General features: G+C 55.8%; 3 protein-coding genes across 9 annotated transcripts in view; all 3 read left to right on the top strand.

Annotated features, from left to right (window-relative positions):
- Nucleotides 1–53: 53 nt before the first annotated feature.
- Nucleotides 54–6,797, top strand: CNPPD1 (cyclin Pas1/PHO80 domain containing 1). Of its 2 annotated transcripts, XM_068138846.1 has the most exons (8): nucleotides 56–319; nucleotides 574–676; nucleotides 3,234–3,315; nucleotides 3,872–3,992; nucleotides 4,076–4,204; nucleotides 4,435–4,496; nucleotides 4,699–4,816; nucleotides 5,289–6,797. In XM_068138846.1, exons 1-8 carry the CDS (start codon nucleotides 251–253, stop codon nucleotides 5,922–5,924), a joined length of 1,320 nt encoding a protein of 439 aa, XP_067994947.1. In that variant the 5' UTR covers nucleotides 56–250; the 3' UTR covers nucleotides 5,925–6,797. The 2 variants fall into 2 exon arrangements, with proteins under 2 accessions (XP_067994948.1, XP_067994947.1); XM_068138847.1 differs by lacking the exon at nucleotides 4,076–4,204 and having other exon boundaries at nucleotides 54–319.
- A 930-nt stretch (nucleotides 6,798–7,727) lies between these two features.
- SLC23A3 (solute carrier family 23 member 3) lies at nucleotides 7,728–12,299 on the top strand. 2 transcript variants are annotated; one of them, XM_068138848.1, is made up of 12 exons: nucleotides 7,728–7,953; nucleotides 8,178–8,338; nucleotides 8,825–8,919; nucleotides 9,217–9,290; nucleotides 9,454–9,635; nucleotides 9,774–9,897; nucleotides 10,301–10,448; nucleotides 10,523–10,776; nucleotides 10,954–11,059; nucleotides 11,135–11,302; nucleotides 11,505–11,600; nucleotides 11,783–12,299. In XM_068138848.1, the coding sequence occupies exons 1-12, from the start codon at nucleotides 7,846–7,848 to the stop codon at nucleotides 12,112–12,114; spliced, it is 1,848 nt and encodes a 615-aa protein (XP_067994949.1). In that variant the 5' UTR covers nucleotides 7,728–7,845; the 3' UTR covers nucleotides 12,115–12,299. The 2 variants fall into 2 exon arrangements, with proteins under 2 accessions (XP_067994949.1, XP_067994950.1); XM_068138849.1 differs by having other exon boundaries at nucleotides 10,523–10,602.
- A 2,001-nt stretch (nucleotides 12,300–14,300) lies between these two features.
- Nucleotides 14,301–26,404, top strand: part of NHEJ1 (non-homologous end joining factor 1) — a 46,546-nt gene continuing 34,442 nt past the window's right edge. The window contains exons 1-5 of one of the 5 annotated variants that reach the window (XM_068137809.1): nucleotides 14,301–14,390; nucleotides 14,902–15,087; nucleotides 15,987–16,196; nucleotides 18,677–18,815; nucleotides 21,096–21,154. In XM_068137809.1, coding sequence (XP_067993910.1) covers nucleotides 14,902–15,087; nucleotides 15,987–16,196; nucleotides 18,677–18,815; nucleotides 21,096–21,154 — 594 coding nt within the window. In that variant the 5' untranslated portion in view covers nucleotides 14,301–14,390. Of the gene's footprint in view, nucleotides 14,598–14,676; nucleotides 14,701–14,901; nucleotides 15,088–15,943; nucleotides 16,197–18,676; nucleotides 18,816–21,095; nucleotides 21,155–26,404 lie in introns of those variants that run through there. The other 4 variants (XM_068137806.1, XM_068137811.1, XM_068137807.1 and 1 more) reach the window with 4 other exon arrangements.

Consider the following 26,404-nt stretch of genomic DNA (forward strand, 5'->3'; position numbering starts at 1 on the left):
CGCGGGTGGGGGGGGCGTGGGGGTGTGTGTGACGGGAGGGGCCGCGCATGAGCCCAGGCGGGGGGGGGAGCGCTGCCTCCTGCTCCGGAAGAAGAAGGGAGGCAGGGCTCTGCCCGGGAGGGGTTGCCGCGGCCTGCGCCTTGGTCGTCGGACCCGGCCTCGCAGCAGCCCGGCATCCTAGAGGAGGACCGGCACCCGTCGGTTACCGGACGGGACCCGGCAGCCCCTGTCCCGGGGGCGAGCAGGAGGGATGGAGCTGGACGGGCTGCTGCTGGACGAGGAGGGCACGTTCTCCCTCAGCGGATTCCAGGAGTTCACAGTGAGTCTCCGCGGGACACCCTGGTGGTGCCCGGTGACCCCGGTGTCCTCGGGTCTGCACCTCCACAGGCCGCGGCTGTCTACCTCTCCACATCATCCCTAGCCCTAAAGACCCTTGGGATAGTACACCCGAGCCTCCGGCTGAGCTGCCGGGGGCCGTGCCGGGCCCGTTGTACCCCTTGGCGCGATCGGGGTGGAGAACCCGGTGTAAGGAGCGCTCAGGGCCTTCCTTATGTCCCTGCTGTCTGCCTGCAGTTCCTGCCCAGGCACCAGAAGCTGAGCGAGAGGGTGCGGAAGCGGCTCTATTATGGCTGGGACAAAGACTGCAGCCTGGATAATCTCTCCAGCCCCGTGGCAGGTGGGTTCTGAGCCTCCCCAGATGGGAATGCTGAGTCAAGGGGGTTGGAAGTAGCCCAGGGGCTGAGACCAACAGGTCACCTGCTCCCTCCCCAGTGCCAAATTCCATCCCTGCCTAGCCTCCCTCGCTTTGCATGGCAGGCAGGGTGCCAGAGCCTCGTGTCTCCTGCTCTCTGCTTTATTACCCTGCCTGGCCCACTACTGTGTTTTGGCACCTCATTGGTGTGCAGAGTCCCTTAGGTTGCATGAGAATTCCTTAGAAGTGAAGACTTTATCCCTGTCCCTGATGAGATGTGTCTTGGACAACTTCCTGTTCCCTGCAAAGTACCAGGGAGTTTAACTTATAGTTGTGAGAAGCAAGGGAACAAATTCCTGCTGCATGTTTGTCTGAATCACATCCTCTTTTTTTTCTGATTCAGCATTGTATGGGGGGAGAAGGAAGATGCAGCTGAGTTGAGACCAAGGAGCTGGTGCAGGTGACAGTGGAGAGGAGTGGTCAAACAGTGGTTTGCCAGAAGGCCTTCACAGTGTGGTCACGTTAATGTTTCCATTAGCTGAATGCTTGTACAGCTTGCAGAGGATGTTGAGCAAGTGGAGAAGCATGTTTGCAGTCAGAACTCCTGTGACAGATCTGGGGGAAACAATCTGAAGTCTCCAAGAGGCTGTGTGTGACGTACCTCAGGAGGGGGATGCTGGGCATGTGTTGACAGCAGGGCCAGGCAGGGCAGCCAGCTGCATGGACATAGCTGGGAGTCACGAGTTCTGACATAGGCAGTGTGAGGGAAGCATGTGGCTCATCTTTGGGGCTGGCATCACACCCAGGTACGAGATGGGACCGTTCCACTAGATGTTACCAGTGTTGTAAGTTCAGAGGGTATGTTTGTGGTGGAAGACTCTGTTGAAGGCTACTAATTAACCACAAAAACTGCCTCATACCCAGGAAATGCCTTTACTCTAGTAACTGGGGGTGAGAGTAATGTGGAGAGAATATCTCTGTGGTATTATCTGCTCTTACAGCCTTCCTTCACCAGCTGCTATCAGTTGCTGTCAAAAAAACAGGATCTAGGGCTATGACATCTGGTTGCTACAGATGTGCCATTGCTATGTGCTGAATTATGAGTTTATGCTGCTGCTCTTCAAACAAGATAGAGGCAACAATGGGGAGAGTATAGAATAGCAGAAGGACTGAAAAATGTCTTTAGCACTGGGGGGCTGTTGCAGGAAGCAGTACAGGGCTGGCTGAGGAGAAAGGTTGAAAAATGAATTTGTTCCTTGCAGAAAAGAAGAACTATAACCACCCAGAGTGTGCAGTGGCTGTGAGATGGGGACAGCAATGAACTGCTCTCCATTTTCCCTGGCACAGGACATGCTGTCATGGCTTGGATTTGTGGGCTTTGGGACAGAGCCTGAGTGGCCTCATGTACTTTCCATCACTCGCGGCATTGCTGCTGCCTCTGTTATCTGGTATGACACAAGGGTGACCAAGCAGGGCAGAAAGAGCAGAAGCAGAGTGAAAGGCAGAGAGCAGCCAAGGAGTGTCTGGAGCTGTCTCTACCTGGCTGTGGATCCTAGCATTAGTGTGGCTGGAATGACCAACAGTGAGGTCCCTTAGAGCAGGGTGTTTCTGAGCTTAGTGGCTGCTCTTGAGCAAATAATTCCTGTGGGGCTGCAGCCCTTCTCTTAATTGCTAGAGAGATGGAAAAGAGATGGAAAAGTGTGGTGACACTTATTCAGGGAGCTGGAAACACAAGGCTGCTGGGATGATCTCTGCTCTCATCTGTCAGCCAAGAACTCAGCAGCAAAAAGGAGCTGAGTTGCCTCTCAAACACTTCTTGCCAAGCACCAGACTGTAGTGCTGTTTGGGATGCTCCCAGCTGGTCCTATCGTGTTGAGAAGTGAGACAGGAGCCACTGAAGCCATCTGCCAGCATCCCTCATTCTCTGGCCTTTGCAGTGATTGAATGCTGAGTGAAATCAGTGAGCACAGGGGAAAGGGGCTGAGATGAGCTGCAGTTATACCATATTGCTGCTTCCATACCCTTTCACTCTCTTCAGGCTCCTGCTCTCAGGGATATGTTTTCTGTCTTCATCTCAAGGGCACTGGGAAAGCTGGATCAGCGCTGATGAGCTCTGGAGGACAAGGATGCTGGTTGGAGGGGAGCAAAGGACTGGGAAGATGAGATGTTGATGTTGGGTTCTACAAAGCCTCTGACAGGGCAGCCTGAGGCCCTGTGGGGTGAGGGGAGGGGAGGGGAGCCTCTCGGTGCAGCTGACTGCTGGTAACTCCCCGTGACACAGACATGCTAAGCTGGATCTAGCACTGCCACTGGGCCTTGGATACTTGGATCCTCTTCCTGCTTTGGTCTGGCTGTCCTGCCTGTTTATTTGTTCCTCCCTCATCCCTCACTTCTGTTAAGGCCTGTCTTATCTTGATAGTTTAAATTAAACTTGAGGGGCTGAGCAAACACTAAGACTCAATGGTCTTGTGGAGAGAAGAGGAATGGTGAAGGTGCACTGTGCCATATGGGGCTCAACCCTTTTGCTGCTCTTTTGTCCTAGATATTGCTGTGGAGCTGCTGCAGAAGGTGGCTCCCAGCCCAATCCGCAGACTCCAGAAGAAATATGTGTCTCATGTATCTCGGTAAGAAGCAAACCTTATCCCTTTACGTCCTGTGTTTGTTCACTTCTGTTCCTCTGAGCCAGCACTAGCTTTGTACTTAGGCCTGATTAGTGTCCAAGGGGAGCCAGGGGCAGGTGGCAAGGCCAGCAAGCACAGTGGCTTCCTGACACAGCTAGGCCTGCTTCACTTTGGCCCTGCTCTGGGGTGCTCTTGTTACTGGGAGTCTGTACTGGCTGAATCTGTAGCTCACTGGGTAGCCTGTTCTGAACCCTAGGTCTGCTCTTGGCAGCCAAGCCCGCTCTGTGCCTGGCCGCAGGCAGGGTTGCTCAGTTTGGAGCTGGCTGTGCCTGGGGACAAGAACCTGGGCTTCCTGCTCTCCACCCTACATCTCCTGCACTTCCGCTTGCTGCAGCTCAGGACAGCCAGCAGGGAGGTGGCAAGGCTGGGACATAGTGAGCTGTCTACTAAACCTCCCCCACTACCTACGTGGGAAGGGAGCAGCCAAGTTGTGCTGTGGTGACTGGGATGTTCGTAGCATGCAGATACCATTCAGGTTGGTCCTGGACCTGTCCCACAGGGAAGCTTGCATCTCGCCCTGCTCCATGATGCTGGCACTGGTTTACATTGAGAGACTTCGGCACCGGAACCCTGAATACCTCCAGCAGATTTCGTCTTCAGACCTCTTCCTGATCTCCATGGTAAGCAGTGTGGTCTGGGATATGGAGAGAGGACAGGAAGAGCGCAGGGAACACTGAGGTCCTGTCCTTTGTGCTCTTTTTAGATGGTTGCTAGTAAGTACCTTTATGATGAGGGTGAGGAGGAGGAGGTGTTCAATGATGAGTGGGGAGCAGCAGGGAAGGTGGACGTCCAGACCATGAACACACTGGAGATGAATTTCCTGAGTGCCATTGTAAGTAAGGCTGTTGCTGTGGGCAGCTATTTCACAGTGGGGGGAAAGGAGGCACTGAGGTGAGTCTGGATTTCTGGTTTGTGGGGGTTTGGGTTGGTTTTGTTTGTCTGTTTGGGGTGTTTGTTTGTTTTTTGGTTTGGTTTTCCCCCACGTACTCCTATCAAGGAACAGAGAAGAATGTCTCTGTGTGCTGGGTGGCCTGCACTGACCTTTTCCTTCTGTCTCCACAGGACTGGAGTCTCTACACAGATCCACGGGAGCTGTTTGAAGTGCTGAGCTGGCTGGAAGGACGGTAGGTGTGTGGGATGGGCAGTGCAATATGAGGTTGGGGTACCTGCAAAGCTCTGCTAGGCTCTGCAGCTTCCTTCTGCAGATCTCAAGCAGGGCCTTCTCCAAGCCTGCCTTTGCTGAAGCTTCTTTGATCAGGAAAGTCTATGCCACATCCACCATTCTTTTTTTCCCCCTCCCCCCTTTCTTTTTTTCCCCCCCTGCAGTGTGGCAGAAAAACAGGGCATGTGGCGTGGCTGGTTCACCTACACAGATCTGTGTGTCCTCATGGAGCAGTCTATGTGGCAGCATGTGCTGGGCCAATTCTACCAGCAAGTGGTAAAGGTAAGGATGTGGGCTGCCAGTTACTAGCCAGAATATGGGACCATGGGTTTGGAGGGGTTTTTCACTGGGAGCAGGAGCTTAGTTTGTTTCCTCTTGGAAAGGGAAGCTGTCAGAAGCCAGAAGATGCTAACTTGTAGCTGTGCTGCCTGAGGCATTGCAGCCTGGTGCTGGTTTAGTCTGTGCCCTGTGCTGATCCATATCCCCAGGATCATGGTGCAGGCATGGGTGCTAGCTAAGGATTTAAACAGAAACTGTTAGGTTCCTGCTTTGTTTTGTGCTATTTAGGCCCTGCTCTGAGCAGGCTGTGTGCCACCCCGCTCATCTTGAGCAGTGTGGCTGCTTGGTCCTTAGCATCCAGCCACACTTCTGCCATTTGCCATTGTGGCTGCTGGGTCAATGCATGGCCTTGCTGGGTTGTGGATGGCTGTGGAACTGGTGGGGTGGTCTGGGCTAACCACTGGCTTCCCCGCAGCTGGCCTGCCTCCTGGGTGTGGTGTACCTGACTGGCTTTGCAGCCGTCTTCGCCTCCGTCAGCGTGGTGCACCGGGCTGTGTGCACGAGGAGCATCAGCGCTGCAGCCCACCAGCCTGCGCTGTTCCCCGAGGAAGGCAGCTGCCAGCTGGATGCCCAGCCAGCCCCATGCCTAGACCAGGCCCAGCCCAAGCTGCCTGACATCTCCCCAGCCAACAGCAGTGCCTGTTGCTTGGGGGAGAGTGAGCCGCCAGAGGAGCGGCGGCGTGGGGATGTCCTGGCGACGGCACTGTACCTGTGGGGCAGTGTGATGACAGCACTGTCCTACCCGAAGGCTCCTGATCTAGCCCAGCACAGGAGCCCCCCGCAAGGCCCCTTCCGGAGAGTGCCTACTGCCTGTGAGAGATCAAACCGCACCAGCCCTGCCTCCGCTGCCAGCCAGCCTGGACCCTTCGGACTTGCCATGCTTCCAGCTCCTCCGGCGCTGCACTGCCACGCCTGCTCCGCCAGCACAGGCCCCACGTGGGATGCAGCCCCCAACCGCAAGGACTGGCTGGAACCCCTGGGGTTGAGGCAGTGCTCCTTGCACACTGCCATGGATCTCAGCAGAATCAAAAGCTTCATTTTTCCCAGTTAGGAGCATGGGGCAGCAGCCTCTTTTCCCTTCCCTCCTTGTGTGGCACAACTCACTTCCTTGCACTTCTGGGACCCTTGATCCTTGGGACTGTATGGGACTGGAGGTTCCTGCATTACTTTCAAACCAGCATTTGTGTTCCCCCTCACCCAGGGCAAGGGCGTTCTTCAATTTTGGGGCTGCTGGAATGGCTTTGGGGCAGATTTGGGATTGCTGTTGGTGCGCTGGAGTACAAACCTACTAACTAGAGGGTAGAAACTCGGTGCCCTTGGGCTGGGGTGCTAAGGGAAGGGGGATGTTGTACCTGTTCCTGTAGCAAGTGGGTGGACTTCAGCGTTGCTAGGCAGAGGTGGTGTGTGGGATGTAGGATGCCAGGGCTGTGTGTGCAGGGTGGAGGGCCTGAGGCAGTGACACCAGTGAGGGGGCAGAGTGCCCCAGAAGGAGATGGGATCCCTGGGCAAGGAGAGAAGAGGTTGAAGGAGCAGGGCCCAAGCAACCTGAGCTGGCTGGATATAGCAGCAATTGCCCTTGAGGGCTGCCAGGTCATTCATTGGAAGGCACAAAGGTCACACCAAGAAGAGACTCCAGAATGGTTGTGCCTCACCAGGCTTAGAAGTAGAGAGGTGTGGTTAAGATTGAGTTTCCTTATCCTACTTGTGTTGGGTGTTTAGAAATGGGTGCTCTATGACCCTATCCCAAAACACCAGCTGTCTGTGAGCAAACAGTGCCTGACTGCTCCTTGGGGTGGGGAGAAGGCACCTTGTCTTGCTGACCAGACCAGCTCATGATGCCCCTTCTTTCTACTGTGGATTTTACACCTGTTTTTCACTCTTTTGTAGATGCAAATCTCTTCCAATAAAAGTAGTTCTTGCTGTGTGCCTGCCTGATCCTGCTGAGCCTCTGCACGCTGCAGAATGCCTACCCCAGTGCAGAGCTCCGTCCCTGCAGCTGTGCTTATTCTTAGAGTTGTGCTGCAAGTGGCCCAAGAGCACTGTGAGGCCTCTTCTACAGCACTCAAGCGTACTCTGGTGACAGGAGATGCATGAGATCTGGTGCCTGGGGAAGGCAGGGGCAGTGGGCAAAAAAAGTTTCTCATCCTCAAGAATATATAGAATGCCTAGTTTCCACTGTTCTTTGCTCTTTGAAGTCTGTCCAGTTAATGAGTGAACCCTAAGCAGCAAGGACTTGGCAGGATTGCAGTTGTTGCTGGCACAGCCACATCTGCCCCATGACAAAAACATGAGCATCCTCTATCTGCGCTTCCTTGGGAGCATTCTGAACTAGGTGGGTAGCTCTTGTCCCTGGCATCCTTTGTCCAATGGCAGAATTCAGTCCCCTCCTCCGAGGAGCTTGGGATAGAGACCCACTGGAGAATCTCCTGATGTGCGCGCAGCATCCACAGAGGACAATGGCAAGACGTGGGGGGTGGGGAGTGCTGTACAGGCTTTAATGAGCTCCTTGGGGCTTGGTGGTGAGGAAGGGCTGGAGCAGTAGGGCAGAGAGATACTGTGCTGGGGATGAACAAGTACCAGCGGGGTGCGCTGGAGCTAAAGGATGCCGATGGCATGAATGCACCAAGCAGGTGAAGATGCATCTGTGCAGTGACCCACCCAGTCCCTGCCATGTGTAGCACAAAAGGCAGGGATAGGACATGGGCAGCTGGCACTGTAACGATGTCCTGTGTCCTGGGCACGGGTTACTGTCACTTGGCCCTTGTGGTGACAACCCAGGGTGACACTTGTGTTCCTGGCCCCAGGGCAGGTTACTTACCAACTCAGGTTAATGGCTAACAGTGGGTCAGCTCCTGCAGAAGGTGGAAGTTCAGCTGTGCAAGGGCTGTGGAGAGCCCTTGGGGTGGGGGAAGGTCAGAGCCAGTCCACCTCTTCCACTCCACAAGCTGGGAGTGGTGCAGGGAGGCAGCAGCATGAATGGGGGCCACCGTGGAGTGCCTGATGTTGGAAGCCCTGTGTTTGCATCCTGCTCCTTACAGAAGATGTGTTCCTGGATGCTGAGCTGTTGCTTAGCCCTTCAGGTAAGGGGGACCACAGTGAACAGCCAAACAGCTGGGATGCTGGGGACAGGGCTGGGATCCTTGCAGGTGGCAGACAGGGGTCACATCCTGCTAGGGGCTCTGGCCAGGGTGCGCTGGGAGAAGAGTGGTGGGTTCTGCACCCACTTGGAGGGGGGCTGGGCATGGGAGACTGCATCTCTGGGTGTTGCAGGGAGTCGTGAGCACCTTCTCTCTTCTCTGCACAGCACTTGGCTGTGCAGGCCTCCTTGCTCTGCATTTTCCATCTCCTCCTGCTGCCCACCCTGCCTGAGGAGCTGCCCCATGCCCAGGCCACCGGCAAGCTACTGGCACGAAGCCTCTTTGCCTGCGGCATCTCCACAGTGCTGCAGACCACCCTGGGAAGCCGGTGAGCAAGTGGGACAAAGGGGATGCAGCTGTTGCCAGGAGAATGGTGATGCCATGGTGAGGCAAGGCAATCCCTTCCTAGGCTGTGGGAAGACAGGCTGCTGGAGACGGAAAGGGAAACAAGGACAACGTCTTGCCACGCATCCCTGCATGGCTATCCTGCTGTCCCCCTCCCTGTCCTCACTCCATCCTCCTGTGCTGTGCTTTCTAGCTTCTTGCTGCCTTGCACCAACAGCATATGCAGCATTTCCAGACCATCTGGTGCCTATGCTCCCTGTGCCTTTCACAGGGGCTGGGTGTGTGGTCTGGCAAACATCCCGTGTGCTGCCACCTGGGATGTGCTAGGGCACTGGGGTATGAGGTGATCTGCCACTTTGGCATTTCCTTATCTTCCCTTCTTACTCTTTGCTCCCCTGGTAGTCAGGGCTTTGGGAGCAGCCCTGTCTCCTCTTTCCTCACTCACATACACTTACTGTCCCTTCCCTAGGTTGCCGCTGGTTCAAATCCCATCCTTTGAGTACCTGGTCCCTGCTATGGTGCTGAGCTCCCACCTGTCCCTTGGTGCCAGTACAGACAGGAATGGTGAGCACAGACCTGGAGCCTGTGTTCTGTAGGGCCTGGGCCATGCCGATGCCCAGCAAATGACAGTGACAAGGTGCCTGGTACACAGGTTTAGGATGAGGGGTAGCAAGGGCCCCTCTGGTGATGGTGCACAGCACCTCACTCACTCCTATGTGCACCTGCAACACATCTGGTCACCTCTCTGGTGAGAGAGATGATGGAATACTGGTCCTTCTTCAGCCAGCAGCCTATGTGCTGCATACTCTTCCAGGAGCCCTGCATCCATGTGCATCACATCCCTCCAAAATTCCCTTCCAGGCACGGCTGTGGCCAGCGTGTGCCATGCACCACACTGCACTGTCACAGGGAGCTGGGCTGCCTCACTTAGAGAGGTAGGTGATCCTGAGCAGGGGGTCTCAGTCCTACTGCTCCACCAGCAGCTTCACATTCAGTCCCCTTTCCAGCCCTCCTGGAGTGGTGGGAGTGTGGCCAATGGAAGGTGTTGGGCTGTTCTCCACGTATCCTGCCCATGGGTCTCATTCTTTCCTCTCACAGGTCTCTGGAGCTGTGCTGGTATCTGGGCTGGTTCAGCTGGTGCTGGGAGTGTCCGGTGTGTGTGGGTGGGCAGTCAGGCACTGTGGGCCCATGGTCCTGGCTCCCAGCCTCTCCATCATCGGGCTGTCTGCGTACAAGGAGGCTGCTTTCTTCTGCTCCACCAGCTGGGGGGTAGCACTGCTGTATGTGAGCCCACGGGCCACACTTGTGCAGCCCCCAGGGCTTCCTTTCACCTTGGGGACAGCATGGGACATAGCCACAGTACACATTTGGACACTATCGTTGAGATGCTGTGTAGTGACTCGTGGTGTGTTTCCTAGGCTCATGTTCCTTGCTGTCACCACCTCTCAGCACCTGGGGTCCTGCCGCCTGCCCTTCTGTGCCTTGCCCCAGGCTCGAGGGTGCTCCACAGAGCCATCTGTCCCCACCCTGCGCACATTCTCGGTACTGTGGCTTGTCTGCCCCTGCTCCCTTCTGCACTCAGTATCCTCTCCCAGGCTTTTGGCTTTTCAGTGCAGGGTTTCCAGGGACAGGGGCTTCTACCCACCTCTCTGGGTTTGGTGAGACCCAGTAGCCCTGGAGCAAAGCTGGGTTCTGGGGGCAGAGGCAGGGTTGAGGAGTCCTGATGCAGGTCCTGGGTGCTGCTGAGGAAGTGCAGCAAATCTGCACTCAAGGATGCTAGAACAGCAGAGCCTGGAGTGCTCCCTGCAGATGTAAGGAAATATGTGGCATGGCTCTTTGGGAGAGATAACAGGACAGGGACCTGCTGTCTGGAACATAGCTGATGGGGCACTGGCCAGAGCAGGCAGAGGAGACCCCTGATAAGGGTCCCCTTGCTGCCTTGCAGATACTGCTCCCATTTGCTGGCGTCTGCATCATCTGTGCCATCCTCAGCCACCTCCACATCCCCTGGGAATCACTGGACCTGACCATGTCACGGCTGTCCTGGGCCAACAGCACCTTCCATGCCCCTTGGGTCAGCCTCCCTTATGCAGGTGGGGGGCAGCAGAACTGAGTGCAGACATCTAGCTGTCTTTGGCCAGATATCATCCTTCTCCCTTTGCTGTAGGTGAGTGGAGGTGGCCGCTGCTCACCCCACGGACTCTGGCAGTGGGCATTGCCATGGCCATTGGCTGCAGCATGAACTCGGTGAGCTGCTACGTGCTCTGTGGGAGGTTGCTGCGAGCCCCAATGCTGCCTCTCCATGCCTGCAACCGGGGCCTCTGTATGGAAGGGCTGGGCAGCATCCTGGCAGGGCTGCTGGGCACCCCAGGGGGCACAGCTGCCAGCATTGCCAATGCTTGCACCACCGGACTCACACAGGTATGCCCGGGGTGGGGTTGGGAAGGTCAACAAGGGATGCGGAGGCAGTGGAGCAGGAGGTGTGGAGGACCAGGCTGTTACTGAGTCGGCACTGGGAAATGCAGGTCTGTGGAAGGATGGTGGGGACAGAGAGCAGGATGATGCTCCCCTTCCTTTCCTGTCCTTCTTTTCTGCCAGGCTGGCTCTCGCCTCTCTGTGCAAGTAAGCGCGGTGGCGTGTGTGGTGCTGGGCATGTCGCCAAGGCTGGCAGAGCTCCTCACCCGCATCCCGCTGGCAGTTCATGGTGGGTACCCTGCCGTTCCCCTGCGCTGCTGTGCCTGCAGGCTGCCTGGTGCTGCCTGACTCATGCCCCTCACAGGAGGGGTACTCTGTGTGACCTACGCTGTGGCTGTGGGCACGGGAATCTCCTACTTCCAGTACGCGGACATCGACTCGGGGAGGAACATCTTCATCGTTGGCTTTGCCATGTTCATGGCACTTTTGGTGCCGCGGTGGTTCAGCATGGCTCCAGCTCACCTGGCTACAGGTAGCAGGGACATTCCTCAGGCAAGGCAAAGCCTTGAACCATGTGCCATGGTGGCCACACACCTCTGATGTCCTGGGAGGCTGGGTCAGCTCACAGCAGCAGCCAGCTGCTCCTCCAAACCCTGAATCTGCCACAGCAGTTCATGCCCATTTCCCACTGCTGGGATGAGATATTCTGGGTGATTGTAGTACTATCCCTGCAGGTTGGGTGCCCCTGGACCTCCTCTTCCTCTCCCTGCTCATGGTGCCTGTCTTCTTAACTGGCTTCTTGTCATTTTTCCTGGAGAACACAGTCTCAGGTAAGGGACTGCTCTAGGTGCTCTGCATGAGCACTAAGGGCTGGACCTGGCCATGGGACTGTCCCAATACCACTGAATCTCCATCCAGGCAGCTCTGCTGAGGATACCGGGGCTGGTGTGGGCCAGGGGTGTGCAGTCAGAGGAAGGAACTCTCATCTCAGTGCCTGCTGTCCTGCTTGCAGGAACCTTGGAGGAGAGAGGGCTGCTGTCTGAGCTGGCATTGTGGAAAGCTGGAGCAAGCACTAGCCACCCCTGTGGAGAGAAGAGTGAAGCCAACCGGGGGTATGGCCTCCCTGCTGGGCTGAGAAGGCTGCTGCCATCATCCTGCAAAGCCTTCCCCTGCTGCTTCCTCTGCCCAGGGAGGGAGGAAATGGATGAGAAAGAGGAGGAGGGCAGCCATGCTACCGAGGAGGGGACTACTGTCCCTGGGGAAGGGACACAGTTGCTCCCAAAACGTGGCTCCGGGGAGCTGCAGTCAGTCAGGAGGCTGAGTGAAATGGAGATGCCTGCATGATATACCAGGGCGTGACCCCGCAGTGTGGAGGCACCTCATGGAGGACAGGGTGTGCCCTCAAGGCAGCTTGCAAGCCACTTTATTCCTTGTTTCTGAAGCCTATGTGGACAGAAGCTGTGCTTCCATGCTCCTAGCACAAACCTCAGTTCCCTGCTTGGGAGAGAGCTATAAAAACCTTCAGCAAACTTTGCACTTTCCTGGGGTTTCCTTTCCAGGCAGAGATTGCCTGGGAGATGACAACCTACTCTTTCCTGATGGCCTGAGGAGGGTGACCCTAGACTCTGCTCACCCACTGGCACTGTGCTTAGAGGAAGGGATGCTTCTCCCCTGCCTCAGGGCTCTGTCCCGGCTTTGCCTATGCCCTCACGCTGCTCATGACACCAGGTCTACACTAATGTGCTGGCTCTATCCCACTAGTATACCCCAAGGTGGGGGAACAGCTCAGTTCAGTTCCTCAAAATAGTAAACCCACTTTCACCTACGCTGTGTCAGTCCCAACACTTCTTGATGCTTAACTGCTACCCAGATATTTCTCTGGGGAACAAAATGTTGCTTTTGCCCTCCATGAGTAAGCTCAGTGCTTGGCTTGCTTCCCACTGCTGCCTAGCTCTGCCAACTGCAGCAGAGTCTGCTCTAGCCTTCCTTGTTGCTCCAGCAGATCAGAGTCCATGGGTAGGGCCCTGTGCTGCCTCTACGAGTCTGAACTGGCCTGCAAAAGCCCAGCGGTCTGGGGCTTTGCAGCCCTTGGGTGATGCAAGTCCTGGAACAGGCTGCCTGGGGAAGTGGTGGAGTTGCCATCACTGAAAATATTCAAACAGCATGTAGCACTCTGAGATATGATTTAGTGGGCATGGTAGTGTTGGTTTGATGGTTGGATTTGAAGATCTTAGATGTATTTTCCAGCTTTAATGATTATATGATTTTATGCAGGCCCCAGGTGGAAGCATGAAGGAAGGACAGACATGGGTAGGGAGAACGATAGAGCTGGTCTCTAACAGTGATATGCTTGGGCTGGACTACAACTCCAGGTTGCAGCTGCTCTTTTCACCCGGTCCCAAGGCACACCCCCCCAACCTTCCCCCTCAATGCCCAGGAACACTCAAAGGTGGCTGTGGAGGGGGAGAGATATGGTGCCACTGTGTGGGCAGATCCCCTAGGGTGAACCCTCTTTCCCCAGCTGTGTGTGGGCCCTGTGCACTCAGTAGGCATGGGGTGCAACACCTAGCTTGGCATCACCCAGCCAGCACCTCTGAGCAGGCCCAGCATCTCGGCCTGGTTCTGCATTCCAGCTGTGTCCAAAGCCTAAACCCTCCTGCACCTTCACCTGGCCATGAAACTCAATCTGTCCTGCACTTGAAAGCCTAGCCTGCCCTCACCTTCCCCAGCACACTTTGGGATGCAAATCCTCTGGGATGACTCTCTGCTGCAGTCCCACCTCAAGGGTGGCTGCAGCCTGCCCAGAATCATGGTAAGGAGAGGGGGTGAACAGTGCAAGGTGGGGGCTCAGGGTGCATCGGCTGGGGTGGGGATGGCAGTTTGTGGGTGCAGGGTGGATGAGGTCAATACACAGGGTGCAGATGGGGATCACACCACGTGGGTGCTGGGTTGAGGGGATCAGTGCCCAGGCAAGGATAAGGCTGTGCTCAGGGTGGAGGGGACGGTGGTGTGTGCGGTCCTGCTCTGCGGTTTCCTGTGCACCTAGTCCCTGAGCAGAGAGGACACAGGCCCCTGCACTGCCAGCCATGTGGCTCTTGCCTGGGCGCAGCAGCGGAGTCGCGGCACAAGCCCGGGAGAGCGGCGGGGCAGGTGCCTTCACCAGGCCAAGGGACAGGAGACTCAGCTGCCGCTGCCTCTAGGGGCTGTACCGTGTCCACAGCCCGGCGGCCGTCCCCAGATGGGCACTTGTAACAGGACACTTCCTAACAGGCGCTAGCAAAGCCTTACGGCACTGCGGTCCCCATGGCTGCGCGCAGCGGCTGCGCCCTGGCACCGCCCGTGGCGGCTGGGGAAGCTCGGGAGGGACGCAGCAGCTCGGGCCACCAGCCCTGCCAACGGGCAAGGGGGCAAAAGCCGCCGCTGCGCGGACCGAGAGCAAGCCCCGCCCGTCCCCATTGCCGGGGACATATAGTGCTGCAGGTCCCGGCATGCCCCGGCCCTGCGCGCCGCGGAAGAGCGCAGCACGCTGGGAACCGTAGTCTGGCTCCCGCCCGCGGCCTGGCGCCGCTCGCCTCGGCAGAGCCCGGCGGCCCTTGGCCCGCCTGCGCCCGTGCCGTCGGGTAATATCACGGCTCCGTAGGGCCCCGGTCCTGGAGCGCAGCGGGGACGCTGGGGCTCCCAGTGTCTCGGCAGGCAGGGGGAAGGGAGAAGCGGGAAGCAGAGGTCCTCGCTGCTGCCGGCGTTTGTGCAGGCAGGGGATGGAGCCCGGGGACGGGATGTCCGAGCAGGAGGAGGGCTGCAGAGCCCTGCTACCCGCCCGAGTACAAGTATGGCTGCGTAAAGGCTAAATCTCGCTGTATTAATGGTGGGAAAGCCCAGATAATTCCGGGGAGGCAGCACTTGCATTACCGTGCGTTTGAGATGCTTACGGTGAGCGGGGTTAGGAGCTGCCCTGCACAGTGCTCCCTGAAATGCCCTCAGCAGAGCTGCATTTGCGAGCTGACTGAGCGTCCTCACTTCTGGGCTGTGATATGGGGCTGGCATCGTGAAGGGACCAACCATGAGACCACCCCAGGAGCTAGAGTATTCCTTGGTGAGAGATGAAGCAAAGACGTGATTGCTCTTTTGCAGATGGAAGGCTCTGAGAAGCTGGAGAGCAGCCTCCTGACACAGCCCTGGGCTTCTGTTTGTTTTGGCAAGTCCACTTTTCTTGCCAAAGCATGCTTTAATGCTAGTGGCTACATCCTGCTGATCTCCGACCTCAGCAGCATTTGGTATGAGAGAACAAACACTGAGGTCGTGGGACAAAGGTCCAAGGTGAGTGTCTGGAAAGTCCAGGGACCTCCTTTGCTCTTTTTTGGGAGAGGAGCATGGACAGCTTGGTGACAAAACAGCTGTGGGAGTTGACAGAGCTTGGGTGCAAACACCCAACCTGGGAGGATCCTGGGTGGCTGTGCTCAAGTACTGTCACCTATGTTAGCCAAGCCCCTTTCTCCTGGGATAGTGGGCCAAGCTATTTAACAGGTCCATGGCATCCAGGTGTTCACAGGGGTTGTGGGTTAAGGTCAGGACACTTGTTTCACTTGGGGGCTGCATGGGCAGCTGGTTTCCCCAAGATCAGTGTACTAAAGAGGGGCTTGAAACAAGGCTGCCTTCCCACCAGTGACAGAGGGACTCCAGGGACTTCACCGCTGGGCACAGGCTTCCACAGGCTGTCTTGTTAGCACAATGCCTGAAACATAAGGGGTCATGCCTGTTTCCCTAGCCAGTGTGCCCAGGCTCCTGTGTGCTGTCTTTGTCTGCCATGTTCCTCTGTCACAGTGGCTATTCTCAGTGACTGGTGGCAGGAGGGATGAGTATGTAGGGGCAACCATCCCCCAGCTCAAGCAGGTGAGCTGAGCTGTGACAACTCACAGCCAGCCTGCTACGCTTGTGGTGGCATGCAGGGCATATGGTGAGGACCATTAAACCTTGCCTACCACCCAGACTCTCCTAGGCTGGTAGGTCATAGCAGCTTTGCCAGTTTGGCTGAGCTGGGAGAGCTGATGGGGAATGTACTGTCATGGCGCTGCAAGGTGAGGCCCTGAGATGGGTTTTTGCAGTGCTGGGATATGCAAAAGTAGTTTGGCTTCTTCTGTGCTCAAGTTTTCTGCTGCTTTTTTGTCCCCCCAAGCTCCCCACAGTGCTGCTGCACCCCTAACCCTGCCTTTCTCCAGGAGCTGAATAAGCGTCTGACAGTCCACACATCTTCCTTGCTGCACCACTTGTCCAGTCTGATGAGCCCTTTGCTGGCAGGAGAGCCAGACACCACCACCTCTTTCTCCTGCCACCATGTTGCTGGTGGCCTCAGCCTACACGTTAAAAGTGAGCTTTCAGGACTGCCGTTCTACTGGGACTTCCACTGCTGCCCTGCACCTCCAGAGATGGTGAGCAAAGCTGCGGAGACTTTGGGGAAGGGCATATCCACAATTCATAGAGTCACAGAATGATTTGGTTGGAAGGCACCTTAAACATCATCTAGTTCTAGCCTCCTCTGCTGTGGGCAGGGGCATCTTTCATTAGACCAGATTGCTCAAATCCCCATCCAACCTGGCCATGAGCACTCCTAGGGATCCTAATGCTTCAAGGTTTTTGGGTGATACTGGGCTGTACTGGTGGCTGTAGAGTGCCTGGCTCTGCCTGCTGCCCCTCCCAGGGTACACTGTCCCTGTTTCTTCCCACTAAGGCTTTGGTACCCCAGTTGATGCCTTGCAGAGGGGCAGGAATGGCCCAGCAGCATTTTGGGACACTGCTCTGGCACAGCTCAGTGATGTACTCGCTTCTCCTTTGGTGCATGCACTCGCTTCTCCTTTGGTGCATGCACTGACGTGGGGCACCGAGAGCTGGGTGCCCCCCATCGACCTGCCGGCGGCTGTCGCGGCAGAGGGAACTACAGCCGGCTCTCCCCTGCTCTTGAGGAGTCGCTCTTTCCACGAGACTGCCTAACGTTTTGGTTTGGCCATCCCGGTCCCGGACCGGCGCCGTCCCGCCGGGGTCCTGCTGCCCTGCGCGCACTAGAGGGCGCCCGGCTCCCGCTTAACGGGCTGGGCTGCAGCCCCGCCGCAGCGCCTGCCGCTCTGCTGCTGGCAGCGCCACCGCGGGACGCAGCTCCCGAAATCCCGGACACCCGCCGGGTCCTCCAGGTCAGGACCTTTCTCCATCCTGAATGGTTGTGCACGGGCACTGCGGCGGGGCTCCGGCTGCCTTCAAGCTTGAACTGGGGAGCACCTGAATTCGGGCCCAGCCTGGCTTGGCTTCTGGGGCTCACTGCCCGCCCTGGGGCAAGAGGTGCAGAGGCTGAGCTGAGAAGGCTGAAGAAAGCATGAGGCATGAACCTGTTGGAGCTGGTCAAGGGGAGACCATAAATATGATCAAGAGGGCTGGAGCACCTCCCCTGTGAAGACAGGCTGAGAGAGATGGGGTTCAGCCTGGAGAAGAGATGGCTCCCAGATACCTCATTGTGGCTTTTCAGTACTTTAAGTGGGGTATGTAAGAAAGATGGAGACAGACTTTGTAGCAGGGCCTGCTGTGACAGGATGAGGGGTAACAGTTTTAAACTAGAAGATGGTGGGATTAGATTAGATATAAGGAAGAATTTTTTTACAATGAGGATGGTGAAACTGCTACAAGTTGCCCAGAGAGGTGGTAGAAGCTCTGTCCCTGGAAACATACAAGGCCAGGTTGGATGGGGCTCTGAGCAACCTGATCTAGTTGCAGATGTCCCTGCTGACTGCAGGGAGGGTGGAGTAGATGACCTTTAGAGATCTTCTCCAAGCCAAATCATTCTGTGAGAAGATGCATCAAAGCCTGAGCGCTCAGCTGGTAGCTGCTTCTTTCCTGTTGTTTGGAAGCATACTTCTTGTCTGTGAGGCACCTAGGAGGTGAGAAGCAGTTAGGATGTTGAGTGTGACTGGTGTGAATGTAAGAATGAGGACCAACACTGGCTTACTAAACTTGACTCAGCAGCTGGCCAGGGGCTCAAGGTAGGCAAGAACCCACTTGGCAAACTCTTGCTTGCCTCATCGCAGCTGCACAGTGGATAGTGCCCTCTGAGCACTTGGGTAAGTGATGGCTGTCACCTTTGTGGCTCATGCCTAGGGGTGAGCAAAGTGTACGGCTCATGGTGGGCTCTCCACAGGAGTGAGAAGGCTTTGCAAGTGTTTCTGGGCTTGCTGTCCTCTCCTGTGGGCTCAGCCTGGCCACAAAGATGGTGCTGCTTCACATGCCCACTGAATCAGGGCATTTCAGTTTGGCTCTGAGCCAAGGGATGTGCCCAGGACTCTCCATGGGGCTTGTGCAGCCATGAACTAAGGGTGGGCATGGTGGGCTGCAATGGGGAGCTGAGGTCTGCATGGATCCCACACATTGGAAGTCCTTGTGCTTTTGAACTTGCCTCCCTGTGAAGGTCTCCTGTTCCTCAAGCCACAATTTGACACCTTGGACCCTCTGGTCTTTTGCCCAGCTGTGCCTGTGTCTTGCATAGTAACATGCTATGGGATGTGCAGAGCTGTGGGGAGGGTCATGGTGGCACATGACGGGTGGTGGCACACCCCAAATGGTGTGGGTGGAGCATTGCCTCCCTGTTCTCATCGTGCTTTCCCACTCAGGCCCTCCCATGCTGCAACCCTCAGCTGTGAAAGGATGGAGCTGGGATGGATGGACATGTTTTACAGCATCTGGCCTCCCTTTCTCCCAGCTCATGTCTTTTAATCACTTCCCACTGGTTTTGGATGAGATGTGGGGTATACCCAGCTCACCTGGGATGCAGCTCTTGCTGGGGCCTTTGCTGGCTGCCATGCTTTGACCCCTGTGTGGACAACCATGTGCCTTTCTAGACCTTTCCTGGAGTGTCCCTTCTCCATCTTAGGTGTCTCGTCACCTCCTGCGGCCCCTGATTCAGATGAGCCTGGCTCTGCAGTACCAGGTGCAAGAGCTGACCTCCTTGCTGCTCCAGAAGGATGCTGAGATTGAAGACTACAGGGAGAGTGGGGCCACTCTCAGCAGAGGTGAGAAGGGATGCCCAAGACTGAGGCAGGAGCAAGCAGGGAGTGAGTTTCCTCCTTAGCGCAGGTCTGGTGTGCTCTTCTCCTGGCTATTACCCAGCCAGGATTGTGTTTCACGTTCAGCTGTGCCAGCAGAGAGACAGTAGCTGGAAGATGGGGGAGCAGCCCCTGGGAAGAGCTGGAGGAGGAACAGCCCTTGTCCAGTAGCTGGAGCAGCTGGGGAGTCGCCAAGGGACTCTGCTTCACCAAGAGCACCTGGCTGCTCCCCAGGAGCCAGTGGGGATGCCAGTGAGGGCTGGCCCTGGAGCAGTGTCAGGCTCCCTGCCCAAGGGCTTGGAGAGCCACCAGGGGCTCTTGGCTCCCCTGCTACGGGAAGCATAGCTGTGTTTGTGACATCCTTCCCAGTGCCTAGCTCACCTTGCCATCGAGGAGCACAGGTGGGAAGAAGCCCCCTTGGGTAGGACGTGGGTCAGGACCTGGCTAGGGGAGCCACCTTGTCAGGGGGAAACACCCAACCTCTATCCCTGGAGGTTGTCTGGGCACTTGCTAGTGCTGTGCTTTGTCCTGCTGCCAGAGGTGATACCTGCCTTTCCATGGGAACCTTGCCCTCCTGGGATGTGGTATCTGATGGAGGTCAGCCCTGACTTCTGTATCACAGCCAAGAAGGTCCAATCCCTGTCCCATAGCAGGTACCTCACCATGGGAGCCTGAATCTGTCCAGCAGCACTAGAGCTGCATCAACTGTCCACACTCCCTTTTCTCCTGCAGGGCTTAGAGCAGCCAGGACAAGCCAGTTTGGGTCCTGAGACTGATGCTGATGGGCAGGTGGCCTCTTTTGTCTCTTGCTTGAGCAGGTCAGGAAGCTGGGAGGAAGCTTTGCACTGGTGCTGCTGAACAAAGCTGGCCAAGTGCTTCTCACAGATTGCATTATGTTGGAAGGGACCCTCAAAGGTCATCTTACCTAACCCCCTGCAGTGAACTGGGGCACCTCCAACTAGATCAGTTTGCTCGGGGCCATATCAAGTCTGATCTTGAATGTCTTCAGGGCCAAGGTCTCAACAATGTTCCTGGGCAACCTGTTCTCATTGTAAAGAACTTCTTCCTAATATCCAACCTAAATCTACCCAGCTCCAGTTTAAAACCATTGCCCCTCATCCCCTTGCTCCAAGCCCTTCTAAACAGTCCTTCCCCAGCCTTCCTGTAGATTGCCTTTAGATATTGAAATGTAGCTATAAGGTGTCCCTGGAGCCTTCTCATCTCCAGGCTGAACAGCCCCAATTCTTTCAGCCTGTCTTCATAGGAGGAGTGCTCCAGCCCCGTCATCTTTATGGCTCTCCTCTGGACCCACTCCAGAAGGTCCATGTCTCTCCTGTGTTCGGGCCCCAGAGCTGGACATTGTAGTCCAGGTTTGGTCTCACCAGTGCAGAGTGAAGTGATCTGCTGGCCACACTTCTTTTGGTGCAGGCCAGGATGCAATTTGCCTTCTGGCCTGCAAGTGCACGTTGTTGGCTCATGTCCAGCTTCTTATCCACCAGTATCTCCAAGTCCTTTTCTGCAGGGCTACTCTCAATTTCAGCATCCCCTAGCCTGTATTGATATCGAGGGTTGTCCTGACCTAGGTGCAGTACCTTCCACTTCACTTTATTGAATCTCATGAGATTCTCCTCAGCTCACCTTTCCAGCCTCTCCAGGTCCCTCTGGATGACATCTGATCCTTCAGTCTTATCAGCCACACCACTCAGCTTCTCCAGGCAACATCTTTGCAATGATGGGGAAATACTAGTGTTTTGAATGAGGCACGGAGCAAAATGAGCTATGACAGGGATTTGTTCCTGTCCTGCATGAGGAGGACACAGGCTGGCTCACCTCTCCAAAAAAGCAGCTGAAGACAAGCAGTCCCCTGTCCTATGGTGCTGAGACCCAGGCAGCTCTTTCAAGCTGTAAGAGCTGGGAATGGTGCTGAGCATGTCCTGCTACTATCCCCTGCTCCTCTGTGCAGGAGGGCTCTGGATAAAGTGTGAATGGGCTTTGGGCTCTGCTGTCTGGCAGCTGTGTGCACCAACAGGCTCAGCCAACTCCCACTTCTCTGTGATTCTTGCACTTTCTGCTAACTGGGTGATATGTCCTTAGCCTAAGGGGACTGCTGGACTCCCTCTGGCTCTGGGATAAACATGCTGGGGTGAGCTGTTCCGTTACAGCTCCCTCACCCCACAGGCAGAAGAAGGGGAAGCCAAGGTGAGACCTACCAGACCTGCCCAGGTTGATCCCTACTCTCCCTTGCAGATCGCCTACGTACAGAGCCCTTCCAGGAGGACACATTTCAGCAGAACTTCTTGGCTGAGGTAAGGAGCACTGGAAGTCCTCTTGCCTTTGGCAAAGGGGTGATGGGGAGCTGGCACCAGCAGCACCAGAGCAAGGTGTGCTGGACTGCATGTCCCCCACCAGGTGTGGGGCTGGTTGGACTTGCCTGGAGAGGGATTAAGCCCAGTAGCTCTCCCACGGCCCTCCTTATGTCCTTGCACCTTGTCTGCAGGGTGAGAAGAGCTGGGGGCACAGCTGATATGGCCAGATGTGAACCCAGCACGGTGTTTTTTCACCCTCTCACCACTGCCTGGCTGCTGGGAGTTGCTGAGGATGTGAGCCGGGCTGGCTGCTGCATGGGAGCATGTCATCTCTGGGTTGTCCTCACCTGCCTCCCACACTTTATGTGGACCTGAAAGATTAATGCTTATGGCAGGCAGGGAGCAAGGGAATGAGTAGAAGTCATCTGCTCCTTCTGGTTAATCTTCTGCTTTTAAGGGTGGCTTTGCTGTGGCACATCATGGGGACAAATGCCTTTCATCTGTGCCCACCACTCTCCCCTTGGCACACTCAGCTCTAAAATCAGACATGTGCTGTAGAGAAACTGGGACTGGGAGGAGAGAGCCTTTCCTATGATCCTTTTTCATTACTGGAAATAATTGCAGAAGCCCTAAAATGATTCAAACCAGTGAGGCAAGATCAGAAACGATTGATGCCCATTGATGCAAAAAGGCTCAAGATGCTTCTGAGCATTCCTGTGCCCGCTGTGGAGGCACAGGCTTGGGGCACAGCGGTGTCTGCTAGGGACCAGAGTCAATCAGGGTGTCCATGGTGTCAAATGGGCTTCAAGAGGATGTCACTTTGTGAGACACATGCTGATGCTCTTGCCTAGCCAGCAATAAGCCATCTGCAGGGTTTCTAAAAATCAGAGATGATCCCTCTTTTATATGAGAGGCATTGCATCCAGTGTAGGCAGCTTTCATTTCCCCTGGTTATGATGGATTGAGATGAATTCACTGCTGGACTGCAACTTGGAGGTTGCCTAGGGACCGATGATCACGACCAGATTACATTCACCCTAGGCAAAGAAAGGACATTCCTAAACAGTAATTTATATCCTTCATGCTTTGAAAGGGCTAATTTCCAAAAGCAGGGGGGAAATTATGAGTGAAATAAACTCAGAGGAAACATTTAGATAGAAAAATGTGAATGAAAATGGTGAGCTCTTTCAGAAGGATTTCAGAACCACAAAAAGCCACAATTCCACAATCAAGAAAGAGGGCAGTGCTGGCTGAGAGCCCGTTCTGGTTCAGCGAAGAAGTGAAGGCAGCAATTAGAAATAAAAGAGCAGTTTATAACAAATGGGAGAGTGGGAGCAGATAGCAATCAATATAAATTAGAAATTATGAAGTGTAGAAAATGGGGAACAGAATCTAAAGACATCAGGGAAAAATAATGGTGAAGGACAGAAGGAAAGGATTTTATTTAGTGTATTAGGTGGAAACCCCAAGCTCCCAGCAACAGGGTAAGATTATTAGTAGGCAGAGGTGGTAAAATGATTGATACTGGAGCAGACATGGCAGGGAGTTGGTGTTTTGGTGCTGTTGCTGGAAGGATGCAAGCAGATGTGCCAGGATTGGGGGATGATGTAGTCTTTGTCTAATGGTTGGCTGAACAACATCTGCTAAAGATAACATCAGGCTTGGAACTTGAAGTCCTTCAAGAGCTGGTAGGGTGTGGGGCATAGGGGAAGGTGCTCAGTGATGCAGGTTGGGTGGGAGGGGCGTGGTGCAGCCCTGTGCAGAAGCAGCTAGTGGTGAGCTCCTCTGGCAGAGACTTAAAAGGTGGGAAGGAAGTTGGTGCTGTGTGTGCCAGGAATGGTCCAGGAGCAGCATCTTGGAGCTAGAGCCCTGGACAGAGAATGGAAGGGTTTGGGAAATGCTTCCCCTTTGCATCGCCTGACAGCCAGGTCTGAGCACCAGCCATGGAGGAGAGGCTGGTAGAGGGCAGCAGTTGTGCATTCAGTCTGCCTGAGGTGATCTGTCCTCTCTGCAGTCATCCTGTTGCTTTCTAAACCCACTGATGATGCTTTTGGCCCATGTACCATCCTGCATCAATGAGCCATGAGATGCAAGCAGCTGCTGCCTTTGGTTTGAATGTGGTACCCCATTGCTTCTCCTGATGCCTCCTCTATCTTGTGTTAGTGAGGAACACCAAACATGGCTTTGCAGCTCTCCACCACCAAAACTGGCTTCTCACCCCAGTCTCCTCTCTTTTCCTGCAGCAAAAGGGTGGGATAGATGTTCTCATTGTCTCTGAACAGGTATTTCAGAGCTCCATCTCAGTACTCCCTTTTTCAGCTTCAGAAAGGAATGGTGTGAGGGTCTGGGGTCCTTTGGGACATGCTGCAGGAACCTGGAACACTGGGACTGCCTCCCATGCCTGGGTTTTCAGAAGATGCTGGACAATCAGTGTGGAGTCACAGGAATGAATTGACGGCTGGGGAGAGAGCCTGGCATTGACAGACTTGGAAGGGAAGAGCTCCATCTAGCTTATCAGGGAGAAAATCGAGAGGCGCCTTGATTACAGTGTGTGAGGGTCTTTACAAGGAGAAAATGGTGGTTAGTAAAGGGCTCTCTTTAATCTCGTGGAGAGCAGCAGAGCACGAGCCAGGCACCAGGAGCCAGAGCCAGGCAATTTCAAGCTAGGATGGAGGCGCTTGGGTTTGCTCCTGTGGGTGATTAGCGACTGGGGCATGCTCCCAAGGGCAGTGGTTGAGCCTCTATCTCTTGATGTCTCTAAAAGTGGGCTGGGAGCCTGCCTGGAAGAAAACCAAGTTGCTGGGCTTGGTTTTGGGATATGCATGGTTGAATCTCGATGGGAAGGAGGTTGGGAGAAGAGATCTGATGTGCCTTCCAGCTTCTTCTGCATAATGGGGCTTCAGGTTGTGGATATTTGGTGGCAGTAACCCCCTCCTACCTGGAAGGGATTGTGATAGTGTGGCACGGGGCTGGTGGGATGCAGGATGCAGCTGTAGATGCTCTGCTGGCTTTATGAACCTTTGCTGGATCACCCATGAAGAGGAAAGGACCTGTCAGTCCCTAAGGGCAGAGCTGCAGAGCTTCTCGGCTTGAACGTGTGCTTTCCCTGGGCTGGAGTGCACTTGGCTGTCCAGGGTGTTTTAACTAATCACAGGGAGTTTTCCAGCAAAGCCCTGAGAATATTTATACGTTTAGGAAACGACGCTTTCACACACGCAGTTTTTGGCAAGGGTTCATTGCTGAGCAGCTGCTTGGACTTGGGCAGAGCTGGAGGGAGAGCGGCGGCCGTGCACGAGCCGAGGCAAAGGCGGCAGCTTTTATTGGCAAGCCCAGGGGTTCACACCATGAGGGGAAGAAGCAGGCGGCTGGAGAGGGCTCAGCACCTCAGGGCTGCCCTGACACCCTGGCTAGCAGCTTAGGACCCAGCAGGTCAGGTGTATTTTGTCCACAGGTGTCCCTTTGGGTTGCAGAGATTACCCTGTGGGGCAGCGTGGGGTGCTCACCCATGAGTTTTGGGAGTCAACCTGCTGGCATTCGTGACGCAGCTTCTGCCAGAGGCTGTTTTCCGACTCTGTGAAGGGGGCAGGTTCAGGAGGTCCGTGCAGTGCTATCCCTCCTGCCCCCAGGAGGGCAGGAACAGCTACACCAGGGACGGACTCACCGATAGCATCAGTGCAAATATAGCCCTGCGCTCCAGGATGCTCTGCCCTGCGTATTTTTATCCGCCGTGGCCGGTGCCCGGGGGCGGCTGCTCCGCACCTCCGTGAGCCAAACGCGGGACCTCGGCAAACAGGACGCGGCGGGTTCACGGCTCGACCCCGGGGCCCGGTGAGGAGGAGGAGGATGTGCCATCAAAACAAGCAACGCCAGAGAGGAAGATAAACAAACAGGCGGCTTCCAGCCCGACCCCAGCCGAGGGCGATCAGGAGCCCCGGGGCCAGGGCTGGCGGCGGTGCCGGCGGCAGTGCCGGCAGCCGTGCTGGCTGACGTCAGGGCGCCCGGGGGTCAGCGTCCCTCTTATTGTTCCCCACCGGGGCTGGGACGGTGGCCAGGCGCCCGTCACACTCCCGCGAGGGGACGTGGGCCAGCGGGGCAGGTGGAGGGCAGCCAGAGTTGCCCATTGGAGCCGCTGGCTATCACCACCTTGGGGTCCAGCTGGGCGCCTTCCTTTACGCTGCCTGCCTTCAGCACCCCTGCCTCTTCTTTTTAATAGGTGCTAAAAATAAACTCCAGGGAGCAAAGCTGCCGTGCCCTGGCCATGGTAGGCCATGCATTTTGCAGGGTGAGGACGGCATCCCTCAAACTCTTGCCAGCTCGGTACGGCAGGGAGGAAGCGGCCCTTCGGCTCCTTCCACTGAGGGATGTTTTTAATTAGCGCAGGGTAGCTACGGCTTTGCAGCTGCGACAGCGCTGGAACGGGGCTGGCAGCATGGATGTGGCGTGGGCTGCGTGCACGCAGGATGCACGGCCCCCCAGAAGATTCTGTGGGCGCTCAGCCGAGCTGGGGCCCCTCGGTGTGGGGCTGGGGAAGGAGCTGTCAGCCACTGGCACAGTGCTAGGAAGGATGGTGAGCAAGCAGAGTCAGGGAAGAGGAGGCAGCATGGGGCTGGGTTTTAGGGATGCTCATATGAGTGAAGCAAGCACTTCTGTGGAGCCAGACATCTATGCTATGCTCATCTAATGAGACCCATGGGTGCCAATGCTCTCTTCTGGATAGAGGCTGCTTCTGGGGTCCTTGCTTCATTGCTGAACAAGCCTTGGTCACTGAATCTCATTGCTGCCCTGGGGTCCAGGTCCCACGATGAAACACAGTGGGCTACAGATGAGCTGGGGGGAATACGGCAGACGCTGGCCTCCTTGCACACATATGCACAAGGGGCTGCATGTCAGGAGGAGCAGGGGGTCGCTTGTGCTTGCTGTGAGCCTGTGTGCAAGAGCACAAGCGTGCACACAAGAACAAGAGTGTCAGCACCAACAGGCGCAAGGGGCAGATGCCACCTCTGATGGCATTTGAGGGGGAGCACAGGTGCTCATCACCAGGTGGGGGCTGAGGATTGCATGGGCACAGCCTCTCCATGGTGTTTGCCATGGAGAGTTGTGGTGGATGGCACTGAGGCATTCTTTATTTGTTTGCTGAGGACCGATCAGGTGAGAGGGACCCAGCCAGGGCACGCTTTCCGGGCCACCACCGTCAGCCGCAGTCTGCTTGCACAAGCAGTGAGTCAGTGGAGCTGCACGCTGCTAAAACCA

This window comes from Melanerpes formicivorus, unplaced genomic scaffold (genome assembly GCF_026170545.1).
Source record: "Melanerpes formicivorus ecotype bairdi unplaced genomic scaffold, bMelFor1.0.p_v2 SCAF_5, whole genome shotgun sequence".
Classification (NCBI taxonomy): domain Eukaryota; kingdom Metazoa; phylum Chordata; class Aves; order Piciformes; family Picidae; genus Melanerpes; species Melanerpes formicivorus.